Source organism: Pleurodeles waltl, chromosome 6 (genome assembly GCF_031143425.1).
Source record: "Pleurodeles waltl isolate 20211129_DDA chromosome 6, aPleWal1.hap1.20221129, whole genome shotgun sequence".
In the NCBI taxonomy this organism is placed as follows: domain Eukaryota; kingdom Metazoa; phylum Chordata; class Amphibia; order Caudata; family Salamandridae; genus Pleurodeles; species Pleurodeles waltl.
The window spans coordinates 839450394-839472777 of record NC_090445.1 but is presented as its reverse complement, the minus strand read 5'-3'; the positions used below and the strand labels follow the sequence as shown (position 1 = coordinate 839472777).

The 22384-nt window shown below is 43.9% G+C and overlaps 1 protein-coding gene across 4 annotated transcripts in view; it reads right to left on the bottom strand.

Annotated features, from left to right (window-relative positions):
* Window positions 1–22384, bottom strand: part of LSR (lipolysis stimulated lipoprotein receptor) — a 225389-nt gene that overhangs the window by 163708 nt on the left and 39297 nt on the right. For 3 of the 4 annotated variants that reach the window (XM_069239546.1, XM_069239547.1, XM_069239548.1), the window contains exon 4: window positions 427–483. The exons of the other annotated variant lie outside the window; for it this stretch is intronic. In XM_069239546.1, the coding sequence (XP_069095647.1) occupies window positions 427–483 (57 nt within the window). The remainder of the gene's footprint in view (window positions 1–426; window positions 484–22384) is intronic. 4 annotated transcript variants of the gene reach the window in all.

Below are 22384 nucleotides of genomic sequence, written 5' to 3'. Positions count from 1 at the left end.
TAGTGAAAACCCATAATGGTGACTGTTTGCGCTTGCCGAAGTCTAACAGGGCCATGTATAAAGCGCTAAATGTTTTAGGGTATTCAGCAAGTGACCATTTGGTATTGTAAGGTAACCACCTTTTGATTGCATAAAATTGGATAATAGGTAGACAGCAGGTGGTTAATCTCTACCAGTATCATGTAAAAGAAATGTTTTCACATAAGCCAAGACACACAATTCAGAATTGTGAGAAGAAAGAACGTGGATGCAATCAATAACATTCAGTAGTAAGACAATGATTAACTACAATCTTGCTTACATTCTTGTCACACAAATAACAAGCAATCTGTTAAACAAAATCAACCACACCTAGCACTATCGGGAGCTCAGTGGGCCAAAGTTTCACTCCAAAACTGACATGGAAGAACATAAGGCCATTATTACCTTCCATGTTAACTATCTGAAAGCCTGGCAAAAGTTCAGAGACCACTGGTGATCTACCTAGGGACAAAAGGAAACAAAAGTTACCAAAACGAGGCCATGAAAATTCAAGAGTTTTTTTATTTAATGTTTTTCAATTGAAAAATCAATTTTTCAAGCGAAAAGCGACAAAAATGACTACGTGGAAATGGAAAAAGTCACTAAGTTGGGATTGTCTACATCCCATTTAAAAGAAAAAAAAAATTAAGTAGGTTGTATATATGTTGTCATTTATAGCGAAAGCTACTTTGAAATAACATAGTCATATCACCTAAGAACAAAGAACTACAACAAAAGCATGTTTTGTTTTAAAAGCTTTGGGGAAAACTACTTTTAGTTATGAGAACTACAGATGCTGTTCCAGCTATGGGCAGAGACCACTCCACGAGAATTTATTTTAATGCATATGAAAGCTGAAGTCTTTAAAGACTGGGCAACAATTTATGTTTTTAATCCATTTGTCACTCTGAAACCAAAGGTCAAAACAAAGAATACATAGCAAGTGTAGCGCAAGCCACCATGTATTTTTTTTTTTTATTATAGAAAACAGCTGCATGATTTGGGATTGAACGTACTATCAAATTAGCCATACACTATCTATCTATATAGATATATATATATACACACATATACACACACACACACACACACACATATATATATTCATTCATTCATTCACAAAAAATAGGTTAAAGTGCTGCTATATTTTGGTGAAAAATTGTCAGTTAAAACAAAACTTTAAACTCAAAAGATGACGGATATTCAACTAAATTAACTGTAACGTGTGCCCTCGCCATGCACAATGATGTCAACAATTATCTCATTTCAGATTCCACTGATGTTTTAAATGACGTTCTAGAACATATCACGAGTGATGTAATATGTGAGGTCGCAAGCAGTGCATGGCGAAGGTGCCAGTTATAATTACTTTAGTTAACTAGAACTGGTGAGTTTTGAGTTTTAAATGTTATGTTTTAACTAACATTTTCATCTATGTCACTTTAACCTTAGGCTGTGAATTTGAGTATTTTTGTGAGGTAAAGAAACATATTATTAGCAACACAAAAGGATGATGGACGGAGTGCTGACAATGCAAACACTCACCCCAGTCACAGATCTGGGTTAAATCCATCGTTTTTTTGCTGCCCATGCCATTCCAGTTTGGACCCAGCCATATGCAAATCAGTCTTGACCCTGTTCCCCATAGGGACAGTCCAGCCCGAACTGCCAGGTCAGGCCTTCCCTGGACTGGAAACAAGCATCCTGGGACTGGTTTCGGGGTTTCACCCCTCATCAGCCAGGCTAGCTTGAATCCAGTGGCATGGGAAGCACGGGACCCACGTCTGGGCATACCCTTCCCACTTAGGGCGACATTAGCAACACAAAAGGATGATGGACAGAGTGCTGACAATGCAAACACTCACCCCCAGTCACAGATCTCGGTTTAATCCATCGTTTTTTTGCTGCCCATGCCATTCCAGTTTGGACCCAGCCATATGCAAATCAGTCTTGACCCTGTTCCCCATAGGGACAGTCCAGCCCGAACTGCCAGGCCAGGTCTTCCCTGGACTGGAAACAAGCATCCTGGGACCGGTTTCGGGGTTTCACCCCTCATCAGCCAGGCTAGCTTGAATCCAATGGCATGGGAAGCACGAGACCCACATCTGGGCATACCCTTCCCACTTAGGGCGACATTAGCAACACAAAAGGATGATGGACTGAGTGCTGACAATGCAAACACTCACCCCCAGTCACAGATCTGGGTTTAATCCATCGTTTTGTTGCTGCCCATGCCATTCGATATTATTATTATATTATTACCATGCCTAAGTATGTCATTTTAACCTTTGTTTTTCAGATAATTTATGTTTTTCTTTTTTAAAAGATTTTATTACTAAACCTAACTATGCCAGACCCTGTGGCCAACCCCCATCATACAGGAAGGCTGTGCGCAGAGTGGAATTGGCTGCAGGCCCTGACCATCATAATCTGTCACTTTAAATAAGTCAAACCTACTGGTTTGGCCAAGGTTTTAGGACATCAGTATATAAAAGACAGGCCTATTAGATTTAACAGACTGTCCATCATATCAAAATATATAAAGCAGACCTCTTGGCTTTGTCAAAAAGTCACCAAATTAATAAAATCAGCTAATTTACCAACAAGACTAATGTAAAACAAAATCCGTTAGTTGAAAACATACCTTTTAGTAACAGTAACTCTTAAATCTTTTAAATGAAGCACTTTGAATCAAAATATGTTTACCTCTTTAACACTCTTCAGGTCACATAGCCACAGAAACAACAAGGGGTCCCTGCACTTTAGCTGAAGAGCATATAGCGCCAGCTTGGGGTGCCTTGATAATGATGGCAAGCTCTCCTGAAGTCATGTATTTAAGACTTGCAAGTTTCCTTAAAATGTCCCTGGGGTCTGCTACACTCCCTGCAGCCCTCACAGCATTTAAATACATTTATGGTGGTGCCTCTATGCTTCTATGGGGTACCATTACAAAGGAAAAAATTGCAAAATAAAAGCCCTTCGCAAGGCATTACGGAGCAATCCTGTAAAGCAGCAGTGAATATTTTGTGAGCGACTAAGCCACTGTCTTCTCTTCCTTCTGGTCCTCAAGCCAAGCATGTTTTTAACTGCTCTTTTCTTTTTACATTTTGTGGGTGCCCTAGTCCCACCCGGAGCACCTGCAACTTATATTGTGCCAGGGCTCCCACCTGCTCCCCAGCGGCGCACCCATTCTAGGTTTATATTACGTAGCGGCGGTCGCCAGTAGGTACTTACAGTTAACCCTGCTTTCCTATAGAAAGAGCAGTTTTTGGTTTGCTAAAAACTTTGGCACCGATTGACAAACCTTTGCAAAAAAAAATAACATTTTAAAAAAAGGGATATCCAATCGTGCCCTTAGGTAACTATAAATCGTGCTGCACCCACCATGCAATTTTTTCTTCAATAATTTGACTGCTAATGCTTTATTTATATTTTTAATAATGTTCCAGAAGTTTATGAGTGCTGTAAAATCTGGGTTAATTAGTGCATGGTGAGGGCGCGACTTGTAGTTATCTTAGGGCACGGTTATAGCTACTTGAAAGAGCTCCAATTGTAAATGCTTAATGTCTTTGGTTTTGTACAAGTAAATTCAGAACCTCACTAGAATGTCCCTGTATCCTCTGTTTTTTTCAGTGAATTCCCTGTATTCTTTTACGTAAAGTAATGAAAATGTCACTTACCCAGAGTACATCTGTTCGTGGCATTGGTCGCTGCAGATTCACATGTTGTGCACAGTCCGCCATCTGGTGTTGGGTCGGAGTGTTACAAGTTGTTTTTCTTCGAAGAAGTCTTTCGAGTCACGAGACCGAGGGACTCCTCCTCTTTGCTTCCATTGCGCATGGGCGTCGGCTCCATCTTAGATTGTTTTCCCCGCAGAGGGTGAGGTAGGAGTTGTGTGTGTTAGTAATAGTGCCCATGCAATGGAATGAATAAGTATGTACAAATTAAGGTTAAGTAATATATATATATATATACAAATGTACAAATGTACAAATGTTGAAGATAACTTCCAACGGCTACAGGCTCCCGGGGAGGCGGGTGGGCACATGTGAATCTGCAGCGACCAATGCCACGAACAGATGTACACTGGGTAAGTGACATTTTCAGTTTGATGGCATCTGTTGCTGCAGATACACATGTTGTGCATAGACTAGTAAGCAGTTATCTCCCCAAAAGCGGTGGCTCAGCCTGTAGGAGTGGAAGTAGTCTGAAACAAAGTTCTCAGTACGGCTTGACCTACTGTGGCTTGTTGTGCGGATAGCACGTCTACACAGTAGTGTTTAGTAAATGTGTGAGGCGTGGACCATGTGGCTGCCTTACATATTTCGTGCATTGGAATATTTCCTAGGAATGCCATGGTAGCGCCTTTTTTTCTGGTTGAGTGTGCCCTTGGTGTAATGGGCAGGTGTTTCTTTGCTTTAAGATAGCAGGTTTGGATGCACTTAACTATCCATCTGGCTATACCTTGTTTTGATATTGGGTTTCCTGTATGAGGTTTTTGAAATGCAATAAACAGTTGTTTTGTTTTCCTAACCTCCTTTGTTCTGTCGATGTAGTACATTAGTGCTCTTTTGACATCTAATGTATGTAGTGCCCTTTCAGCTACTGAGTCTGGCTGTGGGAAGAACACTGGTAACTCTACCGTTTGATTTAAGTGGAACGGTGAAATAACCTTTGGTAGGAATTTAGGATTGGTTCTTAGTACAACCTTATTTTTGTGTATTTGGATAAAAGGTTCTTGTATTGTAAACGCCTGAATTTCACTTACTCTTCTTAGAGATGTGATGGCAATGAGAAATGCAACTTTCCAGGTTAAGAATTGTATTTCGCAAGAATGCATGGGTTCAAAAGGTGGTCCCATGAGTCTTGTCAAGACGATGTTAAGGTTCCATGAAGGAACAGGTGGTGTTCTTGGTGGTATTATTCTTCTTAGGCCCTCCATAAATGCTTTAATGACGGGTATCCTAAACAGTGAAGTTGAATGGGTAATCTGCAGGTATGCAGATATTGCTGCAAGGTGTATTTTAATGGAAGAGAAGGCTAGATTTGACTTTTGTAAGTGTAGTAAGTATCCCACTACATCTTTTGGGGATGCGTGTAATGGATGAACTTGATTATTATGGCAGTAGCAAACAAACCTTTTCCATTTGCTTGCATAGCAGTGTCTAGTGGATGGTCTTCTAGCTTGTTTTATGACTTCCATACATTCTTGAGTGAGGTTTAAATGTCCGAATTCTAGGATTTCAGGAGCCAGATTGCTAGATTGAGCGATGCTGGGTTTGGATGCCTGATCTGCTGTTTGTGTCGTGTTAACAGATCTGGCCTGTTGGGTAACTTGACGTGTGGTACTACTGACAGGTCTAGTAGTGTTGTGTACCAAGGTTGTCTTGCCCATGTTGGTGCTATTAATATGAGTTTCAGTTTGTTTTGACTCAATTTGTTTACTAGATATGGAAGGAGAGGGAGAGGGGGAAAAGCGTATGCAAATTTCCCTGACCAGTTCATCCATAGGGCATTGCCTTGAGACTGTCTGTGTGGGTACCTGGATGCGAAGTTTTGGCATTTTGCGTTCTCTTTTGTTGCAAATAGGTCTATTTGCGGTGTACCCCAAAGTTTGAAGTAAGTGTTTAGGATTTGGGGGTGAATCTCCCATTCGTGGACCTGTTGGTGATCTCGAGAGAGATTGTCTGCTAGTTGATTTTGGATCCCTGGAATAAACTGTGCTATTAGGCGAATGTGGTTGTGAATTGCCCCTTGCCATATCTTTTGTGCTAGGAGACATAGCTGTGTCGAGTGTGTTCCCCCTTGCTTGTTTAGGTAATACATTGTTGTCATGTTGTCTGTTTTGACAAGAACGTATTTGTGGGTTATGATGGGTTGAAATGCTTTTAGCGCCAGGAATACTGCTAGTAATTCGAGGTGATTTATATGCAGTTTTGTTTGATGTACGTCCCATTGTCCTTGGATGCAGTGGTGATCGAGGTGTGCTACCCACCCTGTCATGGAAGCATCTGTTGTTATTACGTATTGTGGCACTGGGTCTTGGAACGGCTGCCCTTTGTTTAAATTTGTACTGTTCCACCATAGAAGCGAGATGTATGTTTGGCGGTCTATCAACACCAGATCTAGAAGGTGACCCTGTGCATATGACCATTGTGATGCTAGGCACTGTTGTAAGGGCCTCATGTGCAGTCTTGCGTTTGGGACAATGGCTATGCATGAGGACGTCATGCCTAGGAGTTTTAAAACCACTTTTGCCTGTATTTTTAGTGTTGGATACATGGCCTGTATGACCTTGTGAAAATTTCGAACCCTTTGTGGACTCGGAGTGGCTAATCCTTTTGTTGTGTTGATTACCGCTCCTAAGTAGTGCTGTATTTTGCACGGCACAATGTGTGATTTTTTGTAGTTGAGGGAGAACCCGAGTTTGTAGAGGGTTTGTATGACATACTCTGTGTGTTGTGAACACTTTGTTAGCGAGTTGGTCTTGATTAGCCAATCGTCTAGATACGGGAATACGTGTATTTGCCGCCTTCTGATGTGTGCGGCTACTACTGCTAGGCATTTGGTAAATACTCTTGGTGCGGTCGTTATACCGAACGGTAAGACTTTGAATTGATAGTGTATTCCCTTGAATACAAACCTTAGGTATTTCCTGTGCGAAGGGTGTATCGGTATGTGGAAATACGCGTCTTTGAGATCTAAGGTTGTCATGTAATCTTGTTGCTTTAGCAGTGGTAACACCTCCTGTAGCGTGACCATGTGAAAGTGGTCTGATTTGATGTAGGTGTTTAGTATTCTGAGATCTAAGATTGGCCTCAGTGTTTTGTCCTTTTTGGGTATTAGAAAATACAGTGAATAGACTCCTGTGTTTATTTCTTTTAGGTACCAGTTCTATTGCTTCTTTTTGCAGTAGTGCTTGAACTTCTATTTCTAGGAGGTCTAAATGCTGTTTTGACATTTTTTGTGTTTTTGGTGGGATATTTGGAGGGATCTGTAGAAAGTCTATGCAATAACCATGTTGGATAATTGCTAAGACCCAAGTGTCTGTTGTTATATCCACCCACGATTGATAAAACTGACTTAGTCTTCCCCCCACTGGTGTTATGTGGAGGGGTTGAGTGACTTGTAAGTCACTGTTTGGTTGTTGGGGTTTTGAAATTTTCCCCGGTTTCTCAGGAATTGTCCCCCTGTGTACTGGCCCCGAAAACCTCCCCTTTGGTACTGTCCCTGGTAGGTAGACGGTGTTGATTGTGAGGTGCTGGCTTGTGTGGCCTGACCCCGAAACCCCCCTCTGAAGGTTGTTTTACGGAAGGTGCCGAAAGTGCCTCTGCTTTGCGGGGAGTAGAGCGCGCCCATGGCCTTGGCTGTGTCAGTGTCCTTTTTCAGCTTCTCAATCGCCGTGTCAACCTCTGGTCCGAACAATTGTTGTTCGTTGAACGGCATATTGAGTACTGCTTGCTGTATTTCTGGTTTAAAGCCAGACGTGCGTAACCATGCGTGCCTTCTGATGGTTACTGCAGTGTTTATTGTCCTTGCAGCTGTGTCCGCTGCATCCATAGAGGAGCTTATTGGAGATGTTTTGTCCCTCCTCAACCACCTGTTTTGCCCGCTTTTGAAATTCTTTGGGTAGATGCTCGATGAGATGCTGCATCTCGTCCCAATGGGCTCTGTCATAACGCGCTAGGAGCGCCTGAGAGTTTGCGATGCGCCACTGGCTTGCAGCTTGTACAGCGACTCTTTTCCCAGCTGCGTCGAATTTTCGGCTTTCCTTATCCAGGGGTGGTGCATCACCCGATGTGTGTGAATTGGCTCTTTTGCGAGCTGCTCCTACCACGACTGAGTCTGGTGGCAGTTGAGAGGTGATAAAAGCAGGGTCTGTGGGAGGTGCTTTATATTTTTTCTCTACCCTCGGAGTGATCGCTCTACTCTTGACAGGGTCTTTGAAGATTTGCTTTGCGTGCCTTAGCATTCCTGGAAGCATAGGCAGGCTTTGGTAGTTGCTATGGGTGGAGGAGAGGGTGTTAAAAAGGAAGTCATCCTCGACAGGTTCTGTGTGTAACGACACGTTGTGGAATTCTGCTGCCCTAGCTACCACCTGCGCATACGCTGTGCTGTCCTCAGGTGGTGAGGGCTTGGTAGGGTATGACTCTGGACTATTGTCTGACACTGGGGCGTCGTATAGGTCCCAAGCATCTTGGTCATCTTGGCTCATGGTGGTGTGAGCCGGTGAATGTGACGGAGTTTGTGCCGGTGATATCTGAGTTACAGGTGGAGGAGAGGGTGGCGGAGTTGCTTTCTTTGCTACCTTTGCTTGTGGTGTTAGTTGTTCAGTTTGGAACTCTAGTCTCCTTTTTCTCCTGATTGGTGGAAGAGTGCTAATCTTCCCTGTTCCACTCTGGATGAAGATCCTCTTTTGTGTATGGTCTACATCAGTAGTCTGTAACTCCTCTTCAAACCTGTGTTTACGCATTTGAGAGGACAATGATTGTTCCTCTGAATATGAGCCGGTAGTGGGTTCGGTTGCTGGTTGTTTTGGCACCGAAACTGTCTTTTTTTGTTTTCGGCTCCGAGGCGAATCTCTTCTTTTTCGGAGTCGAGCCTTCTCGGCGTCGATCATCCTCGGTGCTGCGGTCTCTGCGTCGAGCAGCGTCGGCTCCGCTTTCTCGGCGTCGATCTTTTTCGGCAACACTTTCTCGGTCCCGAGAATGTTGCGTGCCTGTGTCTCGACCCGAGTCGGACGTTCTGGGCACCAGTTCGGCCTTTTTCGGTGCCGATGGACGGTCACCTTTATGGGTTGAGCCATGGCCAGTTGGCAGTGGCGTCCCCTGGGCCTTGTCTGTTTTCTTGTGCTGTGTGCTTTTCGACGTCTTACTTACAGTTTCATCGACGTCAAATTCATCAGAGTCCGATTAATGGATGGAGAAGGCTTCCTCCTCTTCTCCTTGTTCCTCGAACTCTCGGTGTTCTGTCGGCGTGGACGCCATCTGTAATCTTCTGGCACGACGGTCACGGAGCGTTTTTCGGGACCGGAACGCACGACAGGCCTCACAAGTTTCTTCTTTGTGCTCGGGTGACAGGCACAAGTTACAGACCAAATGTTGGTCCGTATATGGATATTTATTGTGGCATTTAGGACAGAATCGGAACGGGGTCCGTTCCATCGGTGTCGATGTTACACGCGGTCGGGCCGACCAGGCCCCGACGGGGGATCGAAATTACCCCAAAGGGCTACCGGAGCTCTTCACGATTCGGTGTCGATTCTAACTATCCCGAGCGAAACAATACCGACGTAGTTTTTCGAAGTTTTGACTATCTTTCCGTCCCGAAACCCGGAGCGAAAAGGAACACGTCCGAACCCGAGGGCGGAAAAAAAACAATCTAAGATGGAGCCGACGCCCATGCGCAATGGAAGCAAAGAGGAGGAGTCTCTCGGTTTCGTGACTCGAAAGACTTCTTCGAAGAAAAACAACTTGTAACACTCCGACCCAACACCAGATGGCGGACTGTGCACAACATGTGTATCTGCAGCAACAGATGCCATCGAACATTTAATTACTATACATTAATCCAACTACCACTGTGCACGGCCTTCTGCCGTGAGTGGCGGGGGTAGGCCCTGCCACCAACACTAGAACCACCAAACCCCGTGCAGCGATGCACGGCGGGGGCTGGCTGCAGGGCCGGTCTCTCTGGGTGTGAGAAAAGGTATGAGGATGTTTCTGGGTGTGAGGGGGTCTATGTGGATGTGAATGTGTCAGGGTGTGAACAGGTGTAAGAGGAAGAGTGAGTGTGAGAGTATGTGAGTGGGTGTGTGAGAGTGAGTGGGTGGGTTTGTTGGGTGCATGAGTGTCTAAGAGGGTCTACGAGTGAATGCTCGAGTCTCCGAGAGGGTCTGTGAGTGGGAGCGTGAGTGTCAGAGTGTGTCTGTGAGCGCATGAGTCTCTGAGTGGGTGAATGAGTGGGTGTGTGATTCTAGTGGGTATCTGAGTTGGTCTGCGAGTGGGTGTATAAGTCTCTGAGTGGGTCTGCAAGTGAATGCGTGAGCGAGTCAGTATGAAAGTGGGTGTGTGAGTGCCCAAGTAGGTCTTTGAGTGGGTACATAAATCTGTGTGAGTGAGTGTCTGTGAGTGGGAGTGCCAGCAGCTCTGTGAGTCACGGTCACAAAGGAACCTGCCCTGCCCTTTTACTCAACAAGAGTCCACAGCTTTGCACAAAATATCTACCTAGGTGGAATTCTTTCGGCCTCCTTGTGTAAATGTCCAGTATGTATTCTACACTACAGCTGTGTAATGTAGCACAAGGAAATGTCACCAGTGACCTTGTGTGTGCTTTGGCACCAGGATTGTTCCTGCTGCCTCTCTCTAGAATTCTGTGATAACATGAATCCTCCTACAGAGAGGCCAACAAGACAACAAAAACTTAAATCTCCACCAAACCAAGGTCCTTCCTCTTATCTTTATGAAATAAGTGCTTCTCTATTTTGTGGAAAAGCCCTCATATTCCTCAGCATCAAGAACATGCCTTTAAAAATGTTGGCAAATGCAAAGGGGGGGGGAGCTCATTGGTAAGCTGCCCATCAGCCTGGTAAGAGGGGGTGAAGCCCTATTATTATTTATATAATTGGGGGAGGGGGACCCTGTGCCCCCCCTGCAGATTGACACTGGGGACCCCCATCTCTCAGGTTTCTGCCTTAAAATATATCATCATTTACGGGTGAGAAGGGCCATGCAGCCCCCCTCCCTGGTCAATTTCAGCCCTCAGCAACCCCATCCCCCAAGGGCCCAGCCTTAAAATATAGTATAATTTATAGTAGGAGGGGGGGCGTGTGATATCCTGAACCAATAGGCCACGTCGGGGGTGTGGGTGGTAATCAGCACTCTTGCATGACAGGGAAAAAAAAAAAATATGGTGGTTGGGCCACATTTATTCATTAGAAAAAAAATTAAGAAAATAATCCCTGTGAAGCCTACTCCAGGGTCCAAAAAAACAATTAATTTGGGGTGAAGGACACACAGACCCGCCCCCTCCCTGCTCATCCCAGACTGATATAGAATTCTAAGGGGATGGGGCTGTGCTGCCCCTTCACCAAGCCTGAAAAAAAGCCCCAGGGAGCACACCCTTGGTCCAGCCCCCACTCCTTTAACCATCTATGTCCCTGGGGAGCCTATCCTCTAGAGCACTGCTGGATGTGGGGAGTCAGCTGAGGCCGTTGGGGCCTTGGGGCTCCCCTTGCAACCCCCAATGAGGAAATGGTGGGTGCCCTAGGTAGGCACCAGGGAACCCAATTTGTGTTGAGCAGGGCCCCAGGTGATGTGGTCCCTGGTGCCAAAATAATTTCAGAAAGGAGGGCCGTGTTGCCCCTCCACCTTCAATATAGTGGCAGATCCTGGGGAATGGGGTCCCTGGGGCCAAAATCGGCCAAGGGAAGTGGGCCCCATGCCCATCTTCCCCTTCAAAGTGCTTCTGGGCCCCTGGGGAAGGCCTTGTGGTGGATGGAGTCCTGGGGCTGAAAACACCCTGAGAAGGAGGGAGCTGCGTGTTCATCTCCTCCTTCAAAATCCGGCCGGGCCCAGGAGAGTGGTCTCCCCATGGCGAGAGGCCACATATCACCCGACTCTCAAAATGGCACTGAGATCTGGGTGATGGAGTCCCTGAGGCCGAAATCTGCCCACAGAGAGGCAGCATGCCCACCTCCCCATAAAAATGGCACCAGGCCCCAGGGTAGGTGTTCGACAAGGCCAAAATCAGTCCAGGAAAGGGGGCTCCTTGCCGCGCCCCCCGCGACAAGAACACTATACCCCGGCGGGTGCCCTCTTTTTACCCTCCGATTAAAAAAAAAACAAAAAAAAGCAGCCCAGAGGATAGGATACCCAGGGCCAGACAGTGATTTCATAGAACATGTTGACTGATATATGTGAGGTTTAAACAGTGCAGCAAGTAACTGTTGAATTTCTGTGTGTTTTTTTTGTTTTTGTTTTTTAGCTGAAAACATTAATGTTGACACTGACAAATTCACCCAACTATATCGTTACTTTCGCCTTTGTTATTTTCAGTGAAATATATTTTTTGTGGGGCGGCACCTTCAAATGAGGCTCTTGTTAGTGGCTACTGGGGACACCCCAAACCCATGTAGTCCCCCAGCCAGCACACTTGCTCAGGTGTATGCGGTCCCTTCCGGAAGAAGCAACTTTGTTTTATGTTTCCATCAAGGAATCACCCTTGCCTCCTTCAGTATGATCTGGTAAATGGGGTCCCCTGGGCCAATAGCTGGCTCGGGGAGGGTGGCAACACTCGTCCCTCCTCCCCCGCCACAATCTATTATTTAAATTTAAAAAACGTTGGCCATGCCAATAGCTAGTTTAGGAGAGCGCGCGCACCCACACAAAAAAATCCCCTCCCCATATTTAAAAGAAAATGTGCCACACCCCTCAGGCTCTAGATCATCTTGGGTGGGTGTTGGGGCAAGGGTTTGTGAGGTCATGAAAAAAGTACTATCGCCCATTTCTTTTTTATTTTTCTGTGGTAATACACTCATAACCGATATAGATATATATTTTTTTTTTTGGTCCCCATTTCCTCTGGGATGAACCCCATTCCCCAACTATATTGTAATTTCATTTTATTTTTCAAAACTTGGGGAGTGACCCCTAAAATGGCTGCCCAACATCGGTTGATGTTGAGGCCATCTAATCATATCTTATCTTTTGACCTGCCAGCATTGCAGGATTCCCTCCGGCCAGATATCTACAAATTGTAAACCTTTTCCTTTTGCCTTTTCAAAACAATATATATATTTTTTTTTAAATAAACAAAAGAACTTGGGCTCTCAAGGCGAATAGGGGCATGTACTATGGTAATCTCAGTGTCCACCCACATTTAACACTTAAATCCAATTCTGAGGGATGTCCTGTACCTGCAACCACCTCAGAGACATACGTCTGGTAGAACAAAAGCTGAGTTTTCAGCAACCAGACAGTGGCTATACAAGAATAACATATGTATAAAATAAAATAATTAAAATAAAAAACATAAAAAAAAACACACAATCAGCAGACCTGACAAACAGGCTTTTACACTGCAATGTCAAAAAAAGGCTCACTGTGATTGGTGCTTGCTTGCCTGGTGAGAAAGAACAAAAGCGGGGCACTGCCCAAGGGTAGGCAAACATTTGCCTGTGACCGGGAAGTCTGGCCCAAATATCATATCGAAAACCACAGCAGAGCTGCTGAGCAGAATGTGACATTTGAGCAGGATTCCCCACTTCGTCAAAAAGGATGCTCACAGCCCCAACCTGCATATTCTCTCTGGTTCAAAGAGGTTATCCCTGCCCACTCAGGAAACTACTGTTTGCTCATGAGAAGCAGTTCACGACAATTCACACATATTGAAATGGTAATTACTGGCTGGTAGCAGTGGGAGAACAAACGTAAATGAGCCCTCCATAAACTTTAGGCAGGGGAAAGGTACATTTCTAAAAGGACCTTTTTCCTATAAAAAGTGATAAAAATCCAACTACACAATGAACTGGAGTTTAAATAACTGTTAAACAGCTGCTTTTTTATTTTTCTAGCTAGTCTTATTCTTGATACGGTATTCGTATTTAATAATGCTTACCAGCGTTTTCTTATGGTACAGCCAGCCTTGCTACAGTGAATACCGCTTTCAGAACCTTTTCACTGTAAGGACATGTAGAAGAGTAAACATTTGCACATCCTACTATTAACTACCATGCACCCTTCCTTGTGGGCAATAACACCAACTACGGGCGACTTAATGTTTAAAAGGAAGTTTTTGACATGCCAAAAAGGGATAGGGATGATGATGCCTTCTCATTGGTATCTAGTGCAGTTTATCTCAAAGTTACCACGGTTTACCACTGCACAATAAACACTTGTAACGTTAACATTGCTTACACTATTTACACCTACTGACAAAGAATACCATTTGCACTGCATAATCTACATTCCTGGTGCATTACATCTACATACATTTACCAACATTAATGCTACATCCGTTACAAGTACCACACTCCACTGTATGCCACTCACTCTACGTAATCCACTGTTCGCTATTCCACTAAATGCCAGTCCACACTAACCCAGTGTACACTAATCCATTCTGCACCACTCCTCTCCAAACCATCCCATGCTACGATAATCCATTTTACGCTATTCCATTAATTTTACGTCACTCCACTCTGCGCTAATCCACCCCATTCTACACCACTCTACCCTAATCCACGGTGTGCTTTTCCATTCTTCTCCCCCCTAAACCAATGTGTGCTATTCCATTCTACTCCACGGTAATCCACTGAGTGCTATTCCAGTCTACTCTATGCTAATCAACGGTACCCTTATGCCCTGTACACTTTTCCATTCTACTCCACTGCATGACAGTCCACTATAGGCTATTACATTCCACTATAATCTACTCTAATCCAGAGTACACTATTCCTCTCCACTGTACTCTTTACTATTTCTTCCTCTGTATGTAACCCCCATAGTCCAGGGTATGCCAATACATTCTACCCAACTCAACGACTCTCCACTCGACACTGTTCTCCACTTAACATCTACTGCCCACCACTTTTTAGCACTACACTGCACAACAATGTACCGCTGCACAACAGTGTACAACTCTACGCAACTCCCTCCACATTGCTACATCCTACTTTACTATATTATACTCTAAGAGACACTACTCCACTACTGTACTCTACAACACTCCACTGTAGGCTACTCTATGCTGATCAGTTCAACAGTCTATACCACTCCCTTCTACTATATATATATATATATATATATATATATATATATATATATATATATATATATATATATATATATATATATATTCATTCGCAACATTTCTGTTCCCTGACTGAAATGGGAGCAGTCTAAGTAATATGTTCAGCATCTGCAGGGTATGGCAGACATTTGCTGTGTCCCACAGGTTTTTTTGGGAGGTGATGGATGGCAGTGCTGACAAATAGATCATTGCTTACTTGACTTTGGGAAGAGGAGAGGGTAGCTGGGAAAGAAGCAGAGATTGCACAGCACCATTAGCCATTAAGGGGATAACAACCTGCGATTCAACTTGTTTCCTTCAGCATCTGGATGTATGAAGTGGAAGGGGGTGCAAGTGGAAGTGGCTGCTTCCCTGCGTTGTGGTGCCACTATCTAAATCAGTTTGGACTGCTATCTAATAACACTGAATTACTGGGATTAGATGTGCATATTGAACTAACTGATTGTTATGAAGTCACACAAACCAAGAAAACAAGATGTTGCCCATGGAAGCATTTTCCAGCAATAAAACAAATACCTAAGGAAACTGCAAGACAAGTCAAAGATGAGCTGCACCAACACCGGAGAAGTGGCGGGCAACATAAGATCATCTTCAGGGCAAATAGCATGCAGCATACTGAAGAACTTAAGAACAGCAGTACAAAAAGTGCCACAAAATATCAAAAGTAGAAATGTAGGACTTCCAGTTAAGTTGGAAGCTGAGCAGGACAGTCTCAGCACCACTATGTCCCCTAGGTTAGTGTGCGGGCTCCAGGCATAGGTACAGGACCAAATGCTCCTGACACATGCTCCCAGAGGATTGTGAAGGAGTTGGTGCAGAAATTAATAGAAGGCATGGGACTATGCTTCAAAAGCAAGCAGGTCTAGCAGTGTGGCCCTGTGTGAAGCCACTGCTGCTTGGCTTACTGGCCCAGTGAGGTCGCAGAGGTAGCGAGAGGGTGAAAACCTTGTGCGGCAGTAGCCGTAAGATGAGAGGCAAGCTATACAACAAACATGGTAGAAACTTGCTTTTGAATCTGGGCCAGAGGAGTGTTGGAGACGGCGAGGATGACAATGCCAGAGCAGAAAATGGCACATGGTTACATTAGACAACACTAGGGAACAGAAAGAATGCAAGAAAAGTGACCTAAAAGAAGGCCAGAGGGACAGACAGGTAACAGACTTAAACCCACACACAGCATTGAGGGAGAGCAATAGTGCATGGCTTCCCCACATGTAATCATATAACAAGCCAGCCGAAGCATACTGCGGTGCAAATTAAAACCTCAAAAAGGTCCAATTACTTCTGCTGAGGATTCCTACCTGGGGCAATGCCGGCGACACAGTGGAGCCAACACTGTGGTGCAACTCAGTGGGTTGCATGGGCAGCACAAAAACACATGAAAGAGGGGTATGGATCGCTGTCGGCATTATATAAGACTGTAGTGATTATACATTGGCTATTGAAAACTAGGTGCTTCCCCCATAGCACAGTGAAAAGACTTTGCATATGTTGCACTCACACAGAAAGCTACAAGCCAACTAAATCACAGATTTCTTTCAGAACGCCCAACCTAGAGGCAGCCATGACAATTCACATCTAGCCACAATGGTATAAAAAGCTGCCCCAATGACAAAAGGGGATCATAGAGCATGCCAAGCAGACATGAGAGTGGGCATAGCACCATACAAAAAGGTCTGTTAAAGCGGAGGTTGGAGATCGGCAAGGATGGGACCAGACTGAATTATACATGCAAAATGCAGTGGACTCTGGTTAAGTGTTCACCGCAACCATATGCCACACAGAAATGCTAACTAAATGGCTACTGGCAAAGTGGAAGGACTTAGTAAACAGGTCCTGCAGTGATATTTGTGTAAGGAGTCTAAGAAAGGGGTCAGAAAAAAACAGCAGTCTACATTGTAGATATGTACTGATACAGCCTCAAAGAAAGCACAGACTACCAGGTCGGAATTGAAAAGCAAACTGAGTGAGCAGAAAGCCAACAGATGCAAAGGACAGGCCTAGAGACAAAGTGGTTACGTTATCCAATCTCACTCTGAAGGGGAAGATAATGGAAACAACCTCCAAAATGTCCAAACTTGTTTAGAGCAACACGAAAGAGACTTTGTACAAGGACCTTGCAGCTGCTACCCTACAAAATAGACGAGATTTACAAGTGGTCATGAATGTGTTGCATAAACACCAAATAGGATATTGGTAGATTTTTTTCCAAGAAGACCAGCCATTCTCATGGTAAGCCTCAGACAAAACAATAAAGAACCTGCAAGGAGATCGGTCCTTTTGGGGCCTTCCACTGGAAAATGATGAGAAAAATTATGAGAGGAAGAATACTACAGAGGAGCTGAACAACAGGAGACAAGGGTGACCGAGATTAATCACTCAACAACCAAAAAGTAAACCATTATCCAGATGCAAGCTTTCTTGCCAAGTTCTAGCAGCAGTCCTGTAACAGAACACTTGGAAACAACTGTTGGGGGGGGGGGATCTTTCATTCATGGCAGGAGTGGGATGGTCTAGAATGACAGTTTACCAGGCTACTGTCGGGTTAACCTCATACATAGGAGATGGTGTAGCATTTGAGAGAACAAACATATACAACTGGTCAGACAACAGGAGAGCAAGGAGGATTGAAGGGGGTGGCGGGGGAATGGTGGCTTCCAGAGATCTCACCACAGATCTAATAGGTACAGAGGTGTTTTCTCACATAAAATGACACCAGGGCCTTTACAGGGGGGGCATAGCAGAGGGGTGTCTCTTAATACTAATAACAGAATACTTGATTCTATTGTTGTCTTATTTGGTCCAGATTTTTTTTTTTTCTGGTTATCTCTTCATTAAGGAGAGTTCAGTAATTGTCCATGTCATGTCACACCTTACAGTAAAATAAACTTAAAGGGAGTGACAACATCACCACACATTCACATTGCAATGCATTCAAGCTAATAACATTAAATGTGAGGGGCTGTAATTCTGCAACAAAGAGATGCCGGTTTGGAAATACTTTCGAAAACAAGAAGCAGATAGAATAGATTTTTACCTGTAACTCCAGTAATCTCGTAGGGGAATTTTCATTATAGTCTTAAGCAGTGAATAGGTTCGCCCACGTGCAGGGATTCGGAGCACTTTTTCACAATGTATCTTCTTAAGTGCAGATGTTTACCTTCCTTCGGGAAGGACTGGAAAGTCACTTAAGAGAGAAAATACTCTCCAGCCTATCACAACTGCCTACTGTGGCCCAATTCGTCATCTTGTACTTAAAAAATGGGCCAGAAGATTATAGAGTTGTATAATTTAATGGTGTTTTTGTAAAACAGCTTAAATGTCTTTCACAAACCCTTTTTTTGGTAGAATAGAGAGATGAAGAACCATACCATACAGCAGTGTAGCCCTATATGTTGTCATTATGCGAGTTAAATAGAGGCTGCGCCTTTAAAAACCCAGAGTCACCAGTATCCTGTCATGCTGAGCAGGTGGCAGTTGCTTCAGTTATTTTTTCTGGCTCCTGCTTACAGGAGCCCTGAGCATTAAGCTCGGCCAAACTTTGGCCTTTTTCTTCAAAATTCTCAAACAATTTTGGTGACAACTGTTTTACTAGACATCATTGGTCTCTCCGAGGCTTTTTCTATCAGGAACTAGAGGTCTTTTCACAGAAAATGTCATCTGTTTTTGATAAATACCCAGCATATGGGAGGAAGCCAGCCAAGACAGAACCTCACAAGATATGTATTCTCTGCCTCCAAGAGAATCATATCCGTGCGTCTTGCCATCACTGCAGGAATTTTTCAAAACACACCCTGAAGGACAAAGAAATAGTCTGCCGCTATAGTACAGAGGAGCAAAGAAAACAACAGACGCAATCTGAAGGTGGGACCTCAGAGCGAGGAGAGAGTCAGATCTCTATCAGGCTCTGACTCTGGAGAGCGTCCCAGGAAGAAAACTGTGGAAAAACAACATTGGTCCTGGTCGGCGTCAAGAGGATCGATGTCGGAAATAAGTATCCTGTTCGCCGTCTACCCATAGTTCCCCGCTGAGGAAATGCCGCAGTTCTATGTCAAGGCATGGGGTGTCAACGTCGACAGCATCCCTGTCGACTCACAGGCCTCAATCGATAACGAGGAATCAGAAGCCTCGATGACGCTCACTACTGAGGTCCAAATTGCCATCAAGATGCCACAGAAGATAGACATTGAGACGCTGATGTCTATCACCATCAACAAGCAGGTCGATGTAGAGGCTTAGAAGATCAGCCTATAGGCTGCATAATATTTTTCTCTCCTTAGTGACTCTGCAGGCAAACATCTGCACTTAAGAAGATACACTGTGGAAAAAGTGCTCCAGGGTCCCCACAGATGGGCGGGACTACTCGGTGCTTATGACTATAAAAGGAAACACCCTACGAGAGAAATAATATTCCTCCAGGATTAACATCTATTACACTGGGAGAAATTTAGAATGAAAATCAAGAATTACCTAATTCAGATATAGGCTTTGAGGACAACAACGACAGTGGGGGAGACTGCTTCCCAAAAGAATGTTAATATACACATAGTTTGCGATCCAGAAGATTATCTCAAAATTCAGGCTAATGTACCAAGCACAATATACATGTTTATAAACATACATACCCTTAGTGCCAACCAAGAACACTTTATGTCAAAGGCAAAGAACCAACCAGTGAATAAAGCACATGGAGGAGTGATCATGGGAGGGGATTTTAACATGATTGGGACTCAGACAGGCTCCCGCATTCCACACCCTTAGTCAATGCCGTTTCCAAATGGAAAAGAAACGTTTTCAGGTCAAGGTCTTGTAGACAGCTAGAAATACATTCATCTGGATGGACTGGACTACTCCTTTTCACACATCTACAAGTCACATTTCTGAATAGATACACTTTTAGTATCAAATGATATTTTGGGGGTTCTACTGAAGGTGAGGGTGTCATGTGGTACAAATCTCTGATTACTGTCCGTTATCTATTGCACTGGCAGGTGCCCCCTCTATGGGGAGAAGATAGTCATGGAAACCTTCTCTTTCAAGGGAGGGGCTGATAAAGAACTTCACTCAAGCATAAAAGAATACTTCAGAGAGCATCACCTACAGGATAAAAGCCAAATACTGGGTAAATTTTTTAGTCATCTTTGAGGAGAACAACAGGGGCCATGATAGTAAGACAGTGTTGCCACTAATACCTAAGAAGGAGCTAGTGTTGGTAGAGAGGGCACACAAACAAAACCCCAACAGATGTATGGAGAGGGAAATAACACAGCTACAAGGCCAAATGAGGGTCCTCTAAACTAACAAAATGGAGAAAGCCAGACTTAGAATAAAATACCTAGTTTATGAGTAAGCCAATGAAGGAGACAAATACTTAGCTAGTAAACTCAAAGGGCAGTGAATGGAAGAACACATAGGTGTTCTTAGGGGAAGAGATATTTGGTGAGGAATGGAAGAGGTAACTTTTCTTAAAATTTTACTGATTCCTATATTCTGCAGGAAACAAATGAATGGGTGATGTCCGGGTTTTTTTAATTTTTTTTTAGATACAGTCCCACTGTCCAACCGAGTGTCAAACAGAACTCGACTAGTCCATTGCACCACAGGACACCCTTCAAACTTTAAGCCCATGCAGCCTAATAAAGCCCTGGGACCCAGTGGAACAAATAGCTTTTTAAAGGGATTTGGCCCCTACCCTGGTTGCACCTTATTACATTGTTCAGTTCCTTCGATAAAGATGACAGAATCACACACACTATGCCAGAGGCTGAGGTGATAGCGTTTCCCAAACCAGGTAAACCACCAGATGACTGCAGTTCATATAGACCACTAGTTCTCCTCAACACGGACATAAAGATTGTCACAAAAGTCTTGTCAGTGAAATTAAATAAGGTTGTTCTAGTTGTGGCGGAACTAGATCAGGCATGTTCTGTCACAAAAACATCTGACAGAGAACCAGATCATGTAGGTTCTGTAAAAAAAAACAAAATAATAATAATTACGGGTGGGACTTTCTTAAAGAAGTTTGTAATATAACTAAATTAGTTCAATTATGAAAAAGTGAACACTGACATCATGCACATTTAGAAGCTAGAATTAAAAGTAATGCTTTCAGTTTTCACAAGTTTCAACCACAAAGCTAGCCTCTCTGTCAGCCCTGCTTTTTGTCCTTTTCATTGAGCCACTGGCAGACCTTCCAGGCAAATACAAACATTAAAGGGGATATCGTTTGCCACAGAGGAACACAAAATTATTCTTCAGCGCTTGACGTATTCCTCGCCATTACAGAGCCAAAGCCTTCTCTTCCCAAATAAGGAAATGCGTGGGTGACCTTTTAAAAAGCTTCTGGCATTAAAATAAATGAGGACAACCCTGAAATTTCGAATCTATCAACCCCAGCAGATAAAGCGACAGAGCTGAAAGCTTTAAGCTCAATGAAATGGGTGAAATCCTCTACTGAATACTTGGAGATTCACATTACATTACCAATTCAGTGGAGAAACGGACTAATGCTAATTGGCCTTCCTTTAATACACAGATGCTAGCAGACCTCTATAAATGGAAGGGAATTACATGTCATGGCTTGGTCATATAAATACAAAAAAAACGAACTGACTCCCCACTTACTTTATGTATTCCAAGTCATGCTGACTCAACTCCCAAATCTAGACTTGCAAATGTTACAAGAGCACATAATCGGATTTATATGGGGAGGTGGATGAGCACACCTAAGTAAAGCATGCTGTTGGCGCCAATTAATAATAAGTGTCTGGCGTGCCCTATTATTCAATAATATAGGTAACCACATATACGAAAACATATGGAATGGGTGTGTACATAACCTGAGAAATGCTGGATGTGTGTGGCCAGGGAGGAGGCAGGTAGCTCCCTATGGCACATCACTTGGTTCTCAAAAGACACACGTCCAAAAGTGCTCTACATTTCAGAAATCACTATATAATCATGATTGACTTGGGACAAAGTGGCGTCTGAGCATGGCCTTAGCACAGCCCTAAGCCATTACAGTGGTAACTTCTCCAGCCCGCTTCTTCCTCAGGGTTGGGCATGAGATTTAATAGTTGGCAAAATGGGATTGTGTAATAAGGGACTAAGGAACATGTATAATAAAGTTCAGCTAAAGTCCTTCTTGGACTGTAAACACTTCTTTCATCCTTCTGAAAGAGACAGGACACAATATAACCAAATAAGGTATTGGGTCATGGACCTACAAATAAAAAAGGAAGCCCTCAGGCTATTGACGCCATACAAATAACTCCTGGCCAGGTGACACTTCTAAACGCTAGATTTCTGCACTTCCAATTATTGTCAGAGGGACTTTCACATGGTAAATGACCCTGTCAAACAAAATGTAAAGCAGAGGGAATTCACTTAAAAATTACTAAAAAGCCACCTGGTCAGTCCACATAAAGGTTTTAAAAGCATTCAACATAGGGAGGCAGAGCACAAACTCAGTATGAGGTACCACCTGACACCCAAGCAGAGTGCAACAAATATACCCGGGTACCTCTGAGGCTTGTTGGCTCAGTGATACAGA